Consider the following 14,198-nt stretch of genomic DNA (forward strand, 5'->3'; position numbering starts at 1 on the left):
AACCCTGGCGATCATGCAGACTTGGTGCCTAAACCTTGGCGATCATGCAGACTTGGTGCCAAAACCCTGGCGACTATGCGGACTTAGTGCATGTTGTATAAACCCTGGCGACTATGCAGACTTAGTGCCTAAAACCCTGGCGACTATGCGGACTTAGTGCATGTTGTATAAATCATGGCGACTATGCAGACTTAGTGCCTAAACCCCGGTGACGATGGACTTCGTGCCGATTCCTTAGGATGATCCTTAGGAATGAATGAACGAGAAATATTTGATTCTTAGGGTAGATCCTTAAGAGTAAAGAGGATAATGGGGATGGGTAATTGGGTTGATTATTTGATGTTTAAACATAATAATTATATTATTGTGGGTTGAAAACCCTATGTACTCACCAGGTTTCCCAACCTGACCCACTCAGTTTATTTGAATCACAGGTGTCGATATGAAGTTACATCACACTGAGAGATTAAGGAGATATAAATCACAAGTGATAATCAATATAAGTTCTGTTTATGCTTATGTTTCTGTATTGACGATGACATCCCAATGTTTTAAAAAGAATAAAATACATTTCTTTGGAAATTCTTTGATAACATATTTATCATGTTTTTCTGGGAACAAATTCCGCAACATTTTTATTAAAAAGGGTACTCTGATTTTTATAAAGCATAAACAAAAATCGGTCTTTTCTGGCCGTGAAAATGGGGATGTCACACGTAGCATTCACCAGCATCGAGACAGCGTGGAGAGTGTTGTAAGACTACGAGATAGCCGTAGCATTCACTAGCAGCCAGATAGTGTGGGAAGTGTTGTAAGTATGCGGGTGTAACCGTAGCATTCACAAGGTTAAAAAATAGTGCTAGAAGTGTTGTAAGTCTGCGGATGTAGCCGTAGCATTTACAAGGTTGGCAGATACTGCTACAGTGTTGTAAGTCTGCGGGTGTAGCCGTAGCATTCACTAGGTTAGTAGATACCATGAGAGTGTGATGGATCACAGAAGGAGCAGTAGTACCTATCAGTTCGGGTGCAGTAGTGAAGGTGTGGCAAATCCACAGATTGGTTTACGGATTTCCCCAGATGAATTAGACCTGTTTGAGCCAGTGATAAGACCGTAGGAACATCATTGCAGTTATGAGATCAAGGAAGCAATGGACTACTTAAGGTCGTTGTGATATAAGGCTACCCTTGGTCATGTAGCAATCACTTTTAGCATTGGGTTTGGGTGATGTCAGGATTCGACATATGGACCCGATCAGTTAGATCCAAAAGTCATTAGAGCCACAGTGGCAAGATACTAGTGGTAACTATTGATAGACAAGGATTTCGTTCGGAAGTCGTGTGGGGCGATTGTGAGGTTGCTCTTGGCTCAGCAACCGAGCAGGAGTTCAGCATTCTAGATAAGCTGGAACCAGAGAGGTCTCGGTGGATTTTGGGGAAACAGCCATGTGGCAACATTCTGTTTCAAGCAGTTTAGTGTTTCAGGCAATTCAGTGTTTCAGGTAGTTCAGTGCTTCAGATAGTTTTAGTGTCTCAAGCAGTAATGGTATTTTAGGATTTCATGTACAGACGGAGTAACTGATTGATTGGGAAGTGATAATTCACTCACAGCGGGATTATCTGATCCTTGGCCAAGTATAAGTGCTCTACAGTTGATATTGGACAGTGAACTTGTTTCTAATGGTAGTATCAAGATAATCAAAGCTGGAAGTGTGTAGTGGTCGGTCATTCGAGGAAGATTAAGCTTGGTAAATCTCAACATGGGTGGTCGGTCAAGGATTCAGATCACCTCGAGACTACAGATTTCAGACGGAGTAGATGTGATCATGTTGCAAGGAATTCATTCATTTTCGGGTTTTAGAACCCTGCGAGGGATGATTTAGGTTGCCTTGGGAAGGATGGGGTTATGCTCAGGGTTGTGGCCATGTCGTTCAAGTGTCGGGCGTGTAAGGGATGGTAACGAATGATTTCGAGGACGAAATCTAATTTAAGTGGGGGAGAATTGTAACATCCTATTTTGGAATCTTATATAAATAAGATTAAATAAAATAAATAAGTAAATAAACCCCGTGATGAGAAGTATATTTTTATATTATTTTATTGAGGCCCTAAATCCATAATAGTTTATTAGTGTCAGCCTTGGGAGTAAAATGTTATAAATTCGGAATTTATGGTTTAAATGGTATCAATTGGACTTGTGTTGATAAGATTTTTGGGAAGCAAGGGCTAAAAGGTAAAATCCGGATTCAGTTCGTAAAGATTTCTGAGGGCAGGGGCTGCATGGTAATTATTGGGATTTAAGTTGAAAAGATTTAGAGAGGGAGGGACCAGAAATATCAATTTTTACACATAGTTTGGGAGCTGGATACAGGAGTTAAACCAGCTCCCCTCCACCCTCTAGACACGGGATACAATTCAACCCTAAACCTAGATGAGATTCAGCCGCCGCCACAGTTCTTGGAGCCCTCAGCCGCCGCTTGCATCACAGGTCCGACCGTCGACCGCTACACTGCCGTTAAAGGTCGTCATTGCGACGTCTGCTTCCGGAAACGTCAGAGGCCGCTGGAGAACCGCCGATGACCAGGAAAAACCTATTGTGTCATCGTTGTGCAAGTCGTGAGCCACCGGAATAACTTGGTAAGTTCAACCGCAAACCCATTTTTCTCCTCTTCCTCGTTATTTGCTGTGAATACGACGCTGGAGACGCCATGGCTGCCGCCAGTGGCCTTTTTGGCCACTGTTTCCATTTACTCCGGTGACGACAGCCACCTGAGAGGTGGCTGAATGTGAGTATGTTCGATTGTTTTCGTTATTTGTGGTATTATGCGCATCATTTGGCCAGAAACCCACCGCCACCACCATGGGGTGGTGGCTGCCACCGTTTTCTGCCGCCACCAGCCACTGTGAAGGGTGGTTGTGTGTGTGTTTTTGTGTGTGAGTGTGTACTTTATGAGTGGGAAGTTGTATATGCGATTTTTGGGCAGGAACCACCACCACCACCATTGGAAATGGTGGCTGCTGCCGCCTGTCGTCATGAGCCGCCGTCGACCACCACCGCCCGAGGTGGCAGTGGGTAGTGCCCGGCCTAGCAGAAACCTAATGGACCTAAAAACTTATTTTTGGACTTGGTTGGCTTATGCTTGGGTTAGAAACCCTAATTAGGGTTTATAAAACCCTAATTTTATAAAATGTTAGTTTTGGATTGTCCGGACTCGCGTTTGGACCAGTGTACTGAAGTTATGACTTATGTCGATTCCATTGTATGTTGGCTTAGTGGAAAAATGGACTTAATGGGTTAAGTCCTTAATGGGTAAGTGAGAACACTTAACCCTAATCGTCATTTCATGTGAAAACCCTAATTGTGTTGGGCCTTTTCGTTTGGGCCTTGATGTTTGGACTATTGATGGGCCATCCAAGAACAAGTATGGACTAGAATATTGAATTGGGCTTTAGGATAAGACCCATTGGAAAGGCTTGGGCCTAATTTGAAAAATTGGGCCATAGATGGGCCATAGCTGGGCCTTGATGATTATTAGTTATTGGATCATTGGAATGTCAAGTGTTTGGACCAGAATAAATGGTTGGGCTTTAAGGTAAGACCGTGTGAGGGGTTTGGGCCCAGTTTTGAAAATTGGGCCATAGTTATGCTTTGGTTGATTATTTGACTTTTGGGCCTTCAGAGTATGAGTTTGGGCCTTAATCTTGGACCAAGCTAGGTTAGGGGTAAAATGGTCCTTTTACCCCAAGTGGGGATTTTAGAGTTATGTATAGGAAGCCCAAATGGTTAATTGGGTTTTGTTTTGATGTTGACAGCTTGGGGATCTGTCAGCCAGCAGCCTAAGATTTATTCGCGGGACTCCAGCAGTGCGAGGTAAGTTTCCTTCAGTAGGAACGGGTCTAAGGCACCAAGGTCGGCCCATATATGTGATATGTTAGTAGCTGAGTGTGGGCAGGGCCCGAACCTCATAGTAGCCGAGTGTGGGCGAGGCCCAAATCTCGTAGTATTATTTAAGTATAGATATGTGACTACTTGATAGGAATTAATATACTTATTGTCTGTGTGATACTTGTATGCATGTTAGTAGCGGAGTGTGGGCGGGGCCCGAATCTCCTAGACAGCGGAGTGTGGGCGGGGCCCGAATCTCCTAGACAGTGGAGTGTGGGCGCGACCCTAATCTCCTAGACAACAGAGTGTGGACGGGGCCCGAATCTCCTAGACAGCGGAGTTTGGGAGTGTGGGCGGGGCCCGAATCTCCATGAGAGTGGGTGGGGCCCGTATCTCCTTGTTGCATGTTATGTGTATGGTATGTGGTAGTTTGGGGAGACACACTAAGCTTCGTGCTTACAGTTTTCAGTTTTGGTTTCAGGTACTTCCGGTAGAAAGGGGAAGAGCTCGGGATGATTGCAATGCACACACCATTCGTTCAGCCTGGGATGTTTATACTCTGATATATTTGACAGATGTTATGATATTTTTGAGATACACGACTTATGATTTTTATATGATGAATGATATTTATGGTTTTATTAATGGCTTAAAAATGAAAATTTTAGACTGTATTTTTGGGATGTTAAATATCAGTCATCATATAATCAGGCAATTCTATCATGCAATTCCTGAAGATCCCTAGCCTATCACTAGAATTATCTTCTAACATATCACAGTATCAAATAACTTCATGGTATTTTGGGGTTTACTTATTGGCTCCGGCTGATCGTACACTCTACATCCTCCATTCTTATTTTGAAAACCATTTGAAAATAATTTTAAAAATCTTTCCCGTGGTTTGAGACTGTATTCACACGAGTGTTCCTCCAATTCACTCAACCCTAAGCTCTGATACCAACTTGTAACACCCATAAAATTCAGGCCAATTTAAAAATTTTTCAACCATTCAAAACCAATAAGTTATTACAAAGTGTTTTCAAAATAGTTTAGACATCAGAGTATCCCATAAATCAAGATCATAAAAATGTGAGGAGGTGCATGATCACGCCTTCGCCTTCCCGCGATCATCTGAAGTACCTGAAACAAAATCCAAAACTGTAAGCCCGAAGCTTAGTGAGTTCCCCCAAAATACCCGCACAACAAGTAACACACATATAATAACAACATACTATGGGCCCAATCAACCATCGGGTAGGAATGCCCCAGACCCTCAACCATCGGGTTGGAATGCCAACATACTATGGGTCCAATCGTCCTCAGGATGGTATACCCTCGGCCCACAACCATCGGGTTGGAATGCCCACATACTATGAGTCCAATCATCCTCGGGATGGAATACTCTTGGCCCACAACCATCGGGTTGGAATGTCCCAGTGTGTTGGCTCTCGCACAAAGCAGATAAGCCTCAACCATCAATCAATCATGTGCACATATATCCGATAATCACATAACAGTCTACAGACAGAGAAACCGATCTACAGATCACTAAGCATAGCAACATCCTATCTACCAGGATACCGATCTAACTGATCATAACCACATAGAACATCTTATCTACGAGGATACCGATCTAACAGATCACACTAGCAATAAAGCAGGATAACAATCCAAAGGGCCGGCCTTGGTGCCTTCGACCCTTGAGTATAGTGAGGAAAACTCACCACACAATGTCGATCGGAACTGAAATATTAAACTCCCGGAACACGGCTCCAAACACCAACACCTATAACCACCAATGATCCACTTCCATAAATTCCCAAATTACCAAAATACCCTCAAAAGTCCAATTGGTCAACCCTTAGTCAAAGTCAAAGTCAACGGTCAAGGTCAACAGTCCATGTTGACCCAACTCGTCGAGTGTAACTCACGGACTCGTCGAGCTCCTTCAGAACTCAAGAAGTTGTGAAAACCCTAGTCGACTCGTCAAGTTTCCAGACAACTCGTCGAGTCCATGCAGTGTCTAGAATGTCGGGAAAACCCTAACCAACTTGTCGAGTCATCTCACTGACTCGTCAAGTCCATGCAGAACCAAAAACAGGCAATCTTCATCCGACTCGTCGAGTCCCTTCAATCCTTTTCTTATTCAGACGCTTTTAAGCAAGACCAAGGCTCCAAATTGTAGATCTAGATTCCTAGGGCATGGTTACCACGTAAAGTTGCAAACTTTACATGCATGCAAGGCCATAAATGCCAAAACCAAGCTAAGGAAGAGGTTTAGGCCAAAGAGAAGGGCCAAATCATGATAAATTCGATAACTTTATGACTATGAGGGCTTAGAGGAGTCCAGATCTGTAGTTACAACTTCAGATCATGCTCAATACCAGAAATGACCTACAAATGTGCTAGAAATGGCTTTAAACCCTTGAGTGAGGAGATCTAACGTTAGAATGATCAAGGTAACAACATGTTACCTTCAAATGGAAGCCAAAATGGAGTAGGTACTGGATCTACAAGCTTCCCCTTGATCCAATCTCTTGAGTCTTCAAGTTCCTTGCACTAAAACCACCTTCCAAGCCTTTACACACACAAAATGGGGAGTAATACACGATTAGGGTTTTCTGAGGTCAAGGGGGCGATAAGAGAGGCAGAGGGTGGCTAATGAGCCTTTAAATAGGGTGTAAAACCCTGTAAATTAGGGTTTCACATTCCAACTCCAACTCGTCGAGTTGGGTCCTCCAACTCGTCGAGTAGGTCCCTTAAGTCACGCGGCCCTATCTGTTTCTATACGACGAGTTGGGGCATCCAACTCGTCGAGTAGGCCTTTAAATCTGAATATAAAGCTGTAAAATTTATACCTGGGAGTCGGGGTGTTACAAAATCTTTGCTCTACCACATATAACAGGGGGACTCTCACCACGTCTTCATCGCTTAATTGATGAAGTAAGTTATTGAACACGTTCGTAAGGTCAGCCATACTCACCGAACGTAAAAGCGGCACAAATGGAAACACACATTCTTTGAATACTGCAAAACCAGAACTGGGATGGAAATAATCCCCGAACCACAAGCCGCTGACCAAGCAGAATGATTTCCTGTCAAAGCAAACCCGATAGTTGCCAATCGGAAATAGAAGCTCTTCTAGGTCAACTAGATCAAAAGTAGTAGCTTCCTTGCACATAAGATAATGATATAGTAAAGGGTGACATTCGACACCCATCAGCATGTTCACGTAATCACCAAAACATGATTGCCTAAACATCGCCCCACAAACTGGTCGGTTTTGTAAGCGCACCATGATTTCGCGCCCAAGTTCAGGTATGTAGGTTGTAGTAACATCTGCTTCGTATGTTCAATCGTGCTACAATCAAAAGAATTATTAGTTATGGATTTTTGTATGTATGTTCTAGAACGGAATTATGGTTTTTGATTGTATTCTGGAATTAGGGTTTTTTATTGTATTCAGGAATTAGGAATTTTTGTATGTATGTTCCGGAATCCGAAAATTGGGTACGATATCCCGGACCAAAATTCCAAACCCAGTTCATTGTATTTCGGACATGATTTTCGGATTTCAGACATGATTTTCAGATTCCGGACACGTTCCGGACTAGCAAAAATTAGTGTTTTTGATAACGATGTATCATGTAGTATAAATGTATAAGTCCATGTAATCCTATAATTGCCTTAACACGATTAAAATTCGCAGAAAACCCTATAATATTTATATAATTGCATAAGCTAAACATTTTTTTAACGTATAATCTAAAATAAATGCATTTAATTTGAAACAAATTTAAAATTTACAAATAAAGATTGCATTTCTTCACTACTATCGGAAGACATTTTCAATTGTAGAGATGTCTGGAATGGGGTGTCGAAGTGTAGTCCAAAACAAGGGATGTCTGTTAGGATCGAGACACTTAACACACGACTCTAAACACACACACAGCTCACGAAAAACAAGAACACAAGGATGAACATGAGGGATTTAACGTGGTTCGGTCCTTCTCTGACCTACGTCCACCGGTAACTAGGAATTTACATTTCTTGGTGCTAATCTGCACTCTTTCTTTGTTACACTAGATACAAGTTTTACAAATGAAAGGAAGAAGCCTATTTATAATATTTTGAGTCGTAAGCCTTTTCTTCCATTCACATACATGTGAAATTGATAAGGCCACCATTGTTGAAATTCTGCAGCCGTAACAATTTTTCCATGTTCACATGAGAGTCCTTGTTTCCTGCCACTTCTTTTGACTAACCCAATGGCTTCACACTCAACAATCTCCCACTTGAAGCCACGAAACAATCTTCACCATTGCTTCAACTGTGTATCTGTATTTCTGTAAAAACTTTTGATCTTGACTCCTTCCTAGTTACCCTGTCCTTCTCTTCAATTTACCTGAAGGCTAGTTGAAGCTTCCGTTAGCTCCAACACATCAGTCATTGCTAAGTCTGCCACTGAACTGTTCTTTGTCTCCACCGGCTCCCACTGAAATGAACTGCCCGATCCTGGAATCATCAAGTGAACAATTGAATGCGGTCAGAGGTAGAAGAAATAACAGAGGTAGTGGGAGCGGGAACAGGAGAAGGAGTCAGTCGAGGACTCGAAATGATGTGACTTGTTGGAACTGTAAAGAGGTTGGACATTTCAGGAATCAATGTCCAAAAGACAAGAAAGAAGTTAACGTTGCAGTAGACCATTCAGATGATGATGTTTTGATCTGTAGTGTGGAGAGCAATGTGGATTCCTGGGTTATGGATTCGGGTGCTTCATTTCACGCTACCCACAGCCGTGAAGCACTGCAGAATCTAAAAGAAGGAGATTTTGGTAAGGTGACACTTAACACACGACTCTAAACACACACACAGCTCACGAAAAACAAGAACACAAGGATGAACATGAGGGATTTAACGTGGTTCGGTCCTTCTCTGACCTACGTCCACCGGTAACTAGGAATTTACATTTCTTGGTGCTAATCTGCACTCTTTCTTTGTTACACTAGATACAAGTTTTACAAATGAAATGAAGAAGCCTATTTATAATATTTTGAGTCGTAAGCCTTTTCTTCCATTCACATACATGTGAAATTGATAAGGCCACCATTGTTGAAATTCTGCAGCCGTAACAATTTTTTCATGTTCACATGAGAGTCCTTGTTTCCTGCCACTTCTTTTGACTAACCCAATGGCTTCACACTCAACAATGTCGAAGTGTAATCCGAAACGGCTTAAATGGTATTTATAAGAGAACCAGATTACCGGATCAGAATTATCTACCCGATTTGAAATCGGGTCCGGAACAACCATTCTGGACCAAGTGGTCATTTTGCAAAAAAAAGGCTATTTAAAAAAAAAAACAACCAAAAAATGGTTAGATTACTCAATTTCCCTATATTGTTAATTCATAATTTGGATATCTTAATTAATTTTAGAGCTAACAAATCTTACTTTGTTTTCAGGCATTTCATTTTATTTCCTTTTAAAGATCAATTTCAACATTATAATTGCAATAATATTTTAAGGTGATGAAAGTACGAAACAAGTGATATTATTTATCGTCTACCATCTTTTCTTATAGCTTTTCTTCAACATTAATGTTTATGTTTAAATTATGTTAGACAATATTTTGAACAATTTATGTCATTTGCTTGTGTATTGGTTTGTTCACACTATGTTTTTGTATTTTAAATAATATTTGATTTCTAAACAACAGATTATGGTAACAACCCATAAAGTATACCAGGATAATGTTTCACACAAATTGTTAGGTAGATCTAAGCTTGTAGCCGATATTTTCTATAACTTTTTAAGATTGGATCACATATATGGTTCAAAATTTCATATAACAAGAACATAAAATGGGCACATTGAAGTGATGTGAAAATCGGGATACCATACATTTAAATGGCGGACCCTTTAAGGGGTCAGGGGAGGCCATGGCCCCCCAGGTTTTTTTCATACTAATACTTATATATAGTGTAACTATCTCCAAAAATCCCATAAAACCAATTTTATGCCCCTATGTAATTTCCGGTATATATAAGCAACTTCAAACAAATCAGAAAACCAACCTTACCAGAAACTGATAATTCAAAAAAAAAAATACTTAACAAAATACCAGAAAACCAGAGGAAAAATCAAAACCACTGCTATTTATAAGGATAGTAGATAAATTAGGAAACCAAAACTATATAAATCAACTGATAATTATTTCAATGTACAAGTTTTTTACTCCGATCTTTGAGAACAAATATAAAACCCTAATAATCCTAAAAAGTCATCGCTACCACTGAGAAGAACCGTCAAGGCTCACCGGAAAATATCGATGCCGTTGGAGTGGTCAGCTACGCCGTTTGTCGAACCAGAGACCTCTGTGAGCTCTCGTTATTTGATCTCCACGCTTGCTGCTCACCTTAGAGCGCTCTCTCTAACTACTCTCACCATCCGGCCGACGACCTCCATGCATCTCGTTATCTTCTCCGTCGTATGTGTTTTCTTTGCTTTCCCTCTTTATCTTTCATTTTCAATAAGTTATGAGGGTTGGGTAAATAAATGAATGGATAAAGTAAAGAAATCTGATTCTTGGAAAACTAAATAGAGGTGATAGACAAAGTAATTATGAAAAAGTTAAAGCAGGTATAGTAATAATTTCCCTATCTATATTCTATTCCTTCCTCCCTGTTGTTTTCTACCGCATTGAAATTTTTTTTATATTGTAAAGAGTTTAATTTTAAAACAGGAAAATGAAAACCTCCACATATTATACACGATGATATTATAAAGTACAAAGTTTTGATTTGATTGTCTAAAAATATACCAAATTTAATTATATTATCGTTTTTATATATTTAATTTAATTATTTGTATTATTAGTAGATATTAACATGACAATCAAATTTATGAATTTTATTCAAAATCCCGAAGAACCACATGCAATTATTTTATATAATTTTATTTTAAAATTTTGATCGGCCCCCTTCTTTAATTCTTGTGTTCCGCCCTGCATACAAGTAGGGCTCGATATACATAATTACATAAAGGTCATGGGGAAGAACAAAATAAGTTTGTATATCTATATTTTATGGCATTAAAAAAACATGCTCTATTGAATTATCTTGAAGATGGATATCGGGACCATAGGCTGTTGCCACGTTGCTCACTAGGACAACTCATGATATGATATGACGTACTTTTATACTCGAAATATTAATTTAAAATGTTCCTCAATAAATTAAGAAACTATATAATGTTATCGTATATCATCATCTATGATTTGACTGATTGTCATGAGTTGAGTTGGACGGGAGCGAGAGAACAACGAAAGGATCTGGAGTTTTTAATTTTTTTTTTACTGGCAAATGGAGAATTATATATATATAAAAAAAAGAGACCCAGCAAATTGCTAAGGAAAAGTACAGCAAAGAAGGAATGCAAAACGAAAACAGAAGAAATAAAAAGAACGATTACAACCCGATAAAAGGGTTTAGACACCAATCTGACCACCTAATCGAATCACATTTTCCTTTATATTTGATCCAAATGAACAATGTCGACATAATGATATCCACCAATTTCGTCGGTTGCAACCTTTTGTTATTGAGCACTCTGTCATTCCGTGACTTCCAAATACTTCACATAGTTCCATAAAAAATTCTCAGCAATCTCATTTTTTTCTTTGGACAATCCCCCAATTGGATGCATAATCGAGCGTATCATGAACCATGGAAAAGTTTGCAAGCCGAATGTTGCACCATTTTAAGATCCACTTCATGACTGTTTTTGCATAAGAGCATTGAATCAACATGTGATCCGATGTTTCTTCTTCCTCTCCACAATGATAACACATTGTGGAGGTTACATTGACACCTCTTTTCGATAAAGCGACAGATGTCGGAATGCGCCCCTGTTTTGCTCGCCATATAAAAGTCAACACCATGATTGGAATCTCCTTCATCCATTCGAACCTCCCGGTATCAACAAAATTGCAGCTGTCTAATTTCCTCCTTAATGTGTTGACTTGATAATTGCCATTGCTGCTGAAGGGACAAGTCCAGTTCAAATCACCAACTTCGTTTGTTGATTGTTTTTCCATTACCATGTTAATTGTGATACCACATTTATCTAGATCTTTTTGGGAACAAGCGATGTTGTTCCAGACCTCAGGTAAGATTTTTAAGGAGAATATGTGATCAGGTTTGCCTTGAATATTATGAATGCTGGAGATAGCTTTTGCCCATATTGATTCCGGCTCAGAATGAAACCGCCACCACCATTTTACAATCAAAGCCGTATTGAAAGCTTTAATTGAACCGACACCGAGCCCCCCATCACTTTTGTTGGCAATTATCTTATTCCAAGATATCGAGTGTATCTTGGATTTACCCTCTGAGCCGCCCCACAAAAAATTCCTTCTTAGTTTTTCAACTTTGTCGATTATCCCTTCAGGTGCGACAAAAAGAGACATGAAGTACGTGGGCAAATTGCCCAGGACCGATTTTATGAGTGTGAGCCTTCCTCCAAAAGATAGTGTCTTAGATTTCCAAAGGGTAAGCTTTTTTTGAAACCTTTCAATTACCGGCTACCAATGTTTCTTTAGCCGCATATTGGCGCCAACAGGCACCTCCAGATAGTTGAATGGGAGATTCGTTGGTTCGCACCCAAGCGGAGTCGCCCAACGAGCAGCTTCTTCAAAGTGTGCCCCCACCCCAAAAACTTTCGATTTATTAAAATTGACTTTTAAACCGGATGATACGTGGAAGCATCTTAAAATTCTTGCTAAGTTCTTTACGTTATGCTCCGTCCATTCACCAATAAATAATGCATCGTCAGTGTATAATAAATGTGAGACGGTTGGGCCACCATTTGGAAGTTGTAGCCCTTGAAAAACGCCATTGTTACAGGCCTCCTTCATTGCAACAGTCAAGCCTTCCATTGCTGTAATGAAAAGAAATGGAGAGAGCGGGTCGCCTTGTCGAACTCCCTTGGATGCTGTGAATTCCTTTGTCGGGGTTCCATTTATTAGAACCGATGCTTTTGATGAAGTTAGACAGCCCTTGATCCATCCCCTCCATTTCTCACCAAAGCCCATTTGATACATATTGTTGTCCAGAAATCCCCAATTAACGGAATCAAATGCCTTGTCAAAGTCTACTTTGAATAATAAAAGCTTCTTCTTTACTTTTTTCGACCATGCGCAAATCTCGTTCACAAGTAGAGGTCCGTCTAGTATGTTTCGACCCGCCACATAGGCTGTTTGAACTTCATCAACACATTGTCCCATGACCTGCTTTAGTCTCACCGCGAGAATCTTGGCAATGATCTTGTAAATACACCCAATCAAACTTATTGCACGGTAGTCTTTCAGTTGTTGTGGATCCTTGATTTTGGGTAATAGAGAGATAAAGGAGGAGTTACATGATGGATCGAGTTTCCCATATCTTTCGAAGTATTTCACCATGGCTGCAAATATCACCAAGTAAGACGTCCCAATATTTCTTAATAAACTTGAATGTGAAACCATCTGGGCTCGGGGATTTATCATTTCCGTATGCCCAAACTGCGCTTTTGATTTCTTGGAGAGAAAAAGGAGATTCCAGATCATGTTTATCCTGTGCAGATATTTTTCGAAACAAATTGCTCTGAAAAACCGGTCTGCCCGGACACGTTTCAAGAAATTTTGATTGAAAGAACCTGAGAGCTTCCGCTTTTATCAAGGCTGGATCAATGCACCAATTACCGTTGATCATGAGACCGTTAATGCGATTTTTTTCTGTTATTGTTGTTAATGAATCCATGGAAAAGTTTTGAATTTTCATCTCCGTCTACCGCCCATCGAATTTTCGATTTCTGTTTAGCATCCAACACTGCCATCTTTTCCATTTCAATAATATCTTTGTACCCAACCCTTCTAGTTTCAATCTCCTCTGCAGATAATATCCTGTTTTCAACATCCATATCAAGTTTGTGAACCTCATCTTTAAGTCTTTTTAGCTTCGCCTCTTCTTTTGAGTGGTCTGTTCTTCTCCATGCTCGAAGTACCTCCTTTATATGTTTAAGTTTGGCATTTAAGTACAAATCTGGGGTACCATAACCAACGAAATCATTCCAAGCTTTAATGAAATCCTTCTCAAACCCTTCTCTTGACAGCCATGAATTAAACATTTTGAACGGGGGAGTTCCAAAGTCACACCATGAAGAGGAAATAAGAATCGAGCAATGATCATAAGTTTCTCTAGGTAAGGCAGTGACGGTCGCCGATGGAACAAGATCAACGAACTTAGGACAGACGAGGAAACGATCCAACTTGCTC

At 40.3% G+C, this 14,198-nt stretch overlaps 1 protein-coding gene across 1 annotated transcript; it reads right to left on the minus strand.

Annotated features, from left to right (window-relative positions):
* Nucleotides 1-11,552: 11,552 nt before the first annotated feature.
* On the minus strand, nucleotides 11,553-12,353 carry LOC145119949 (uncharacterized). Its single transcript, XM_079055725.1, has one exon. It carries the CDS (start codon nucleotides 12,351-12,353, stop codon nucleotides 11,553-11,555), a length of 801 nt encoding a protein of 266 aa, XP_078911851.1.
* Nucleotides 12,354-14,198: the final 1,845 nt, after the last annotated feature.

This window comes from Lactuca virosa, chromosome 1, assembly GCF_052849685.1.
Source record: "Lactuca virosa cultivar CGN04683 chromosome 1, Lactuca_virosa_CGN04683_v6, whole genome shotgun sequence".
In the NCBI taxonomy this organism is placed as follows: domain Eukaryota; kingdom Viridiplantae; phylum Streptophyta; class Magnoliopsida; order Asterales; family Asteraceae; genus Lactuca; species Lactuca virosa.

Excerpts from the sequence above, each read along its gene's own strand:
- LOC145119949 (XM_079055725.1), bottom strand. The coding sequence starts at position 12,353 with ATGTCTCTTTTTGTCGCACCTGAAGGGATAATCGACAAAGTTGAAAAA.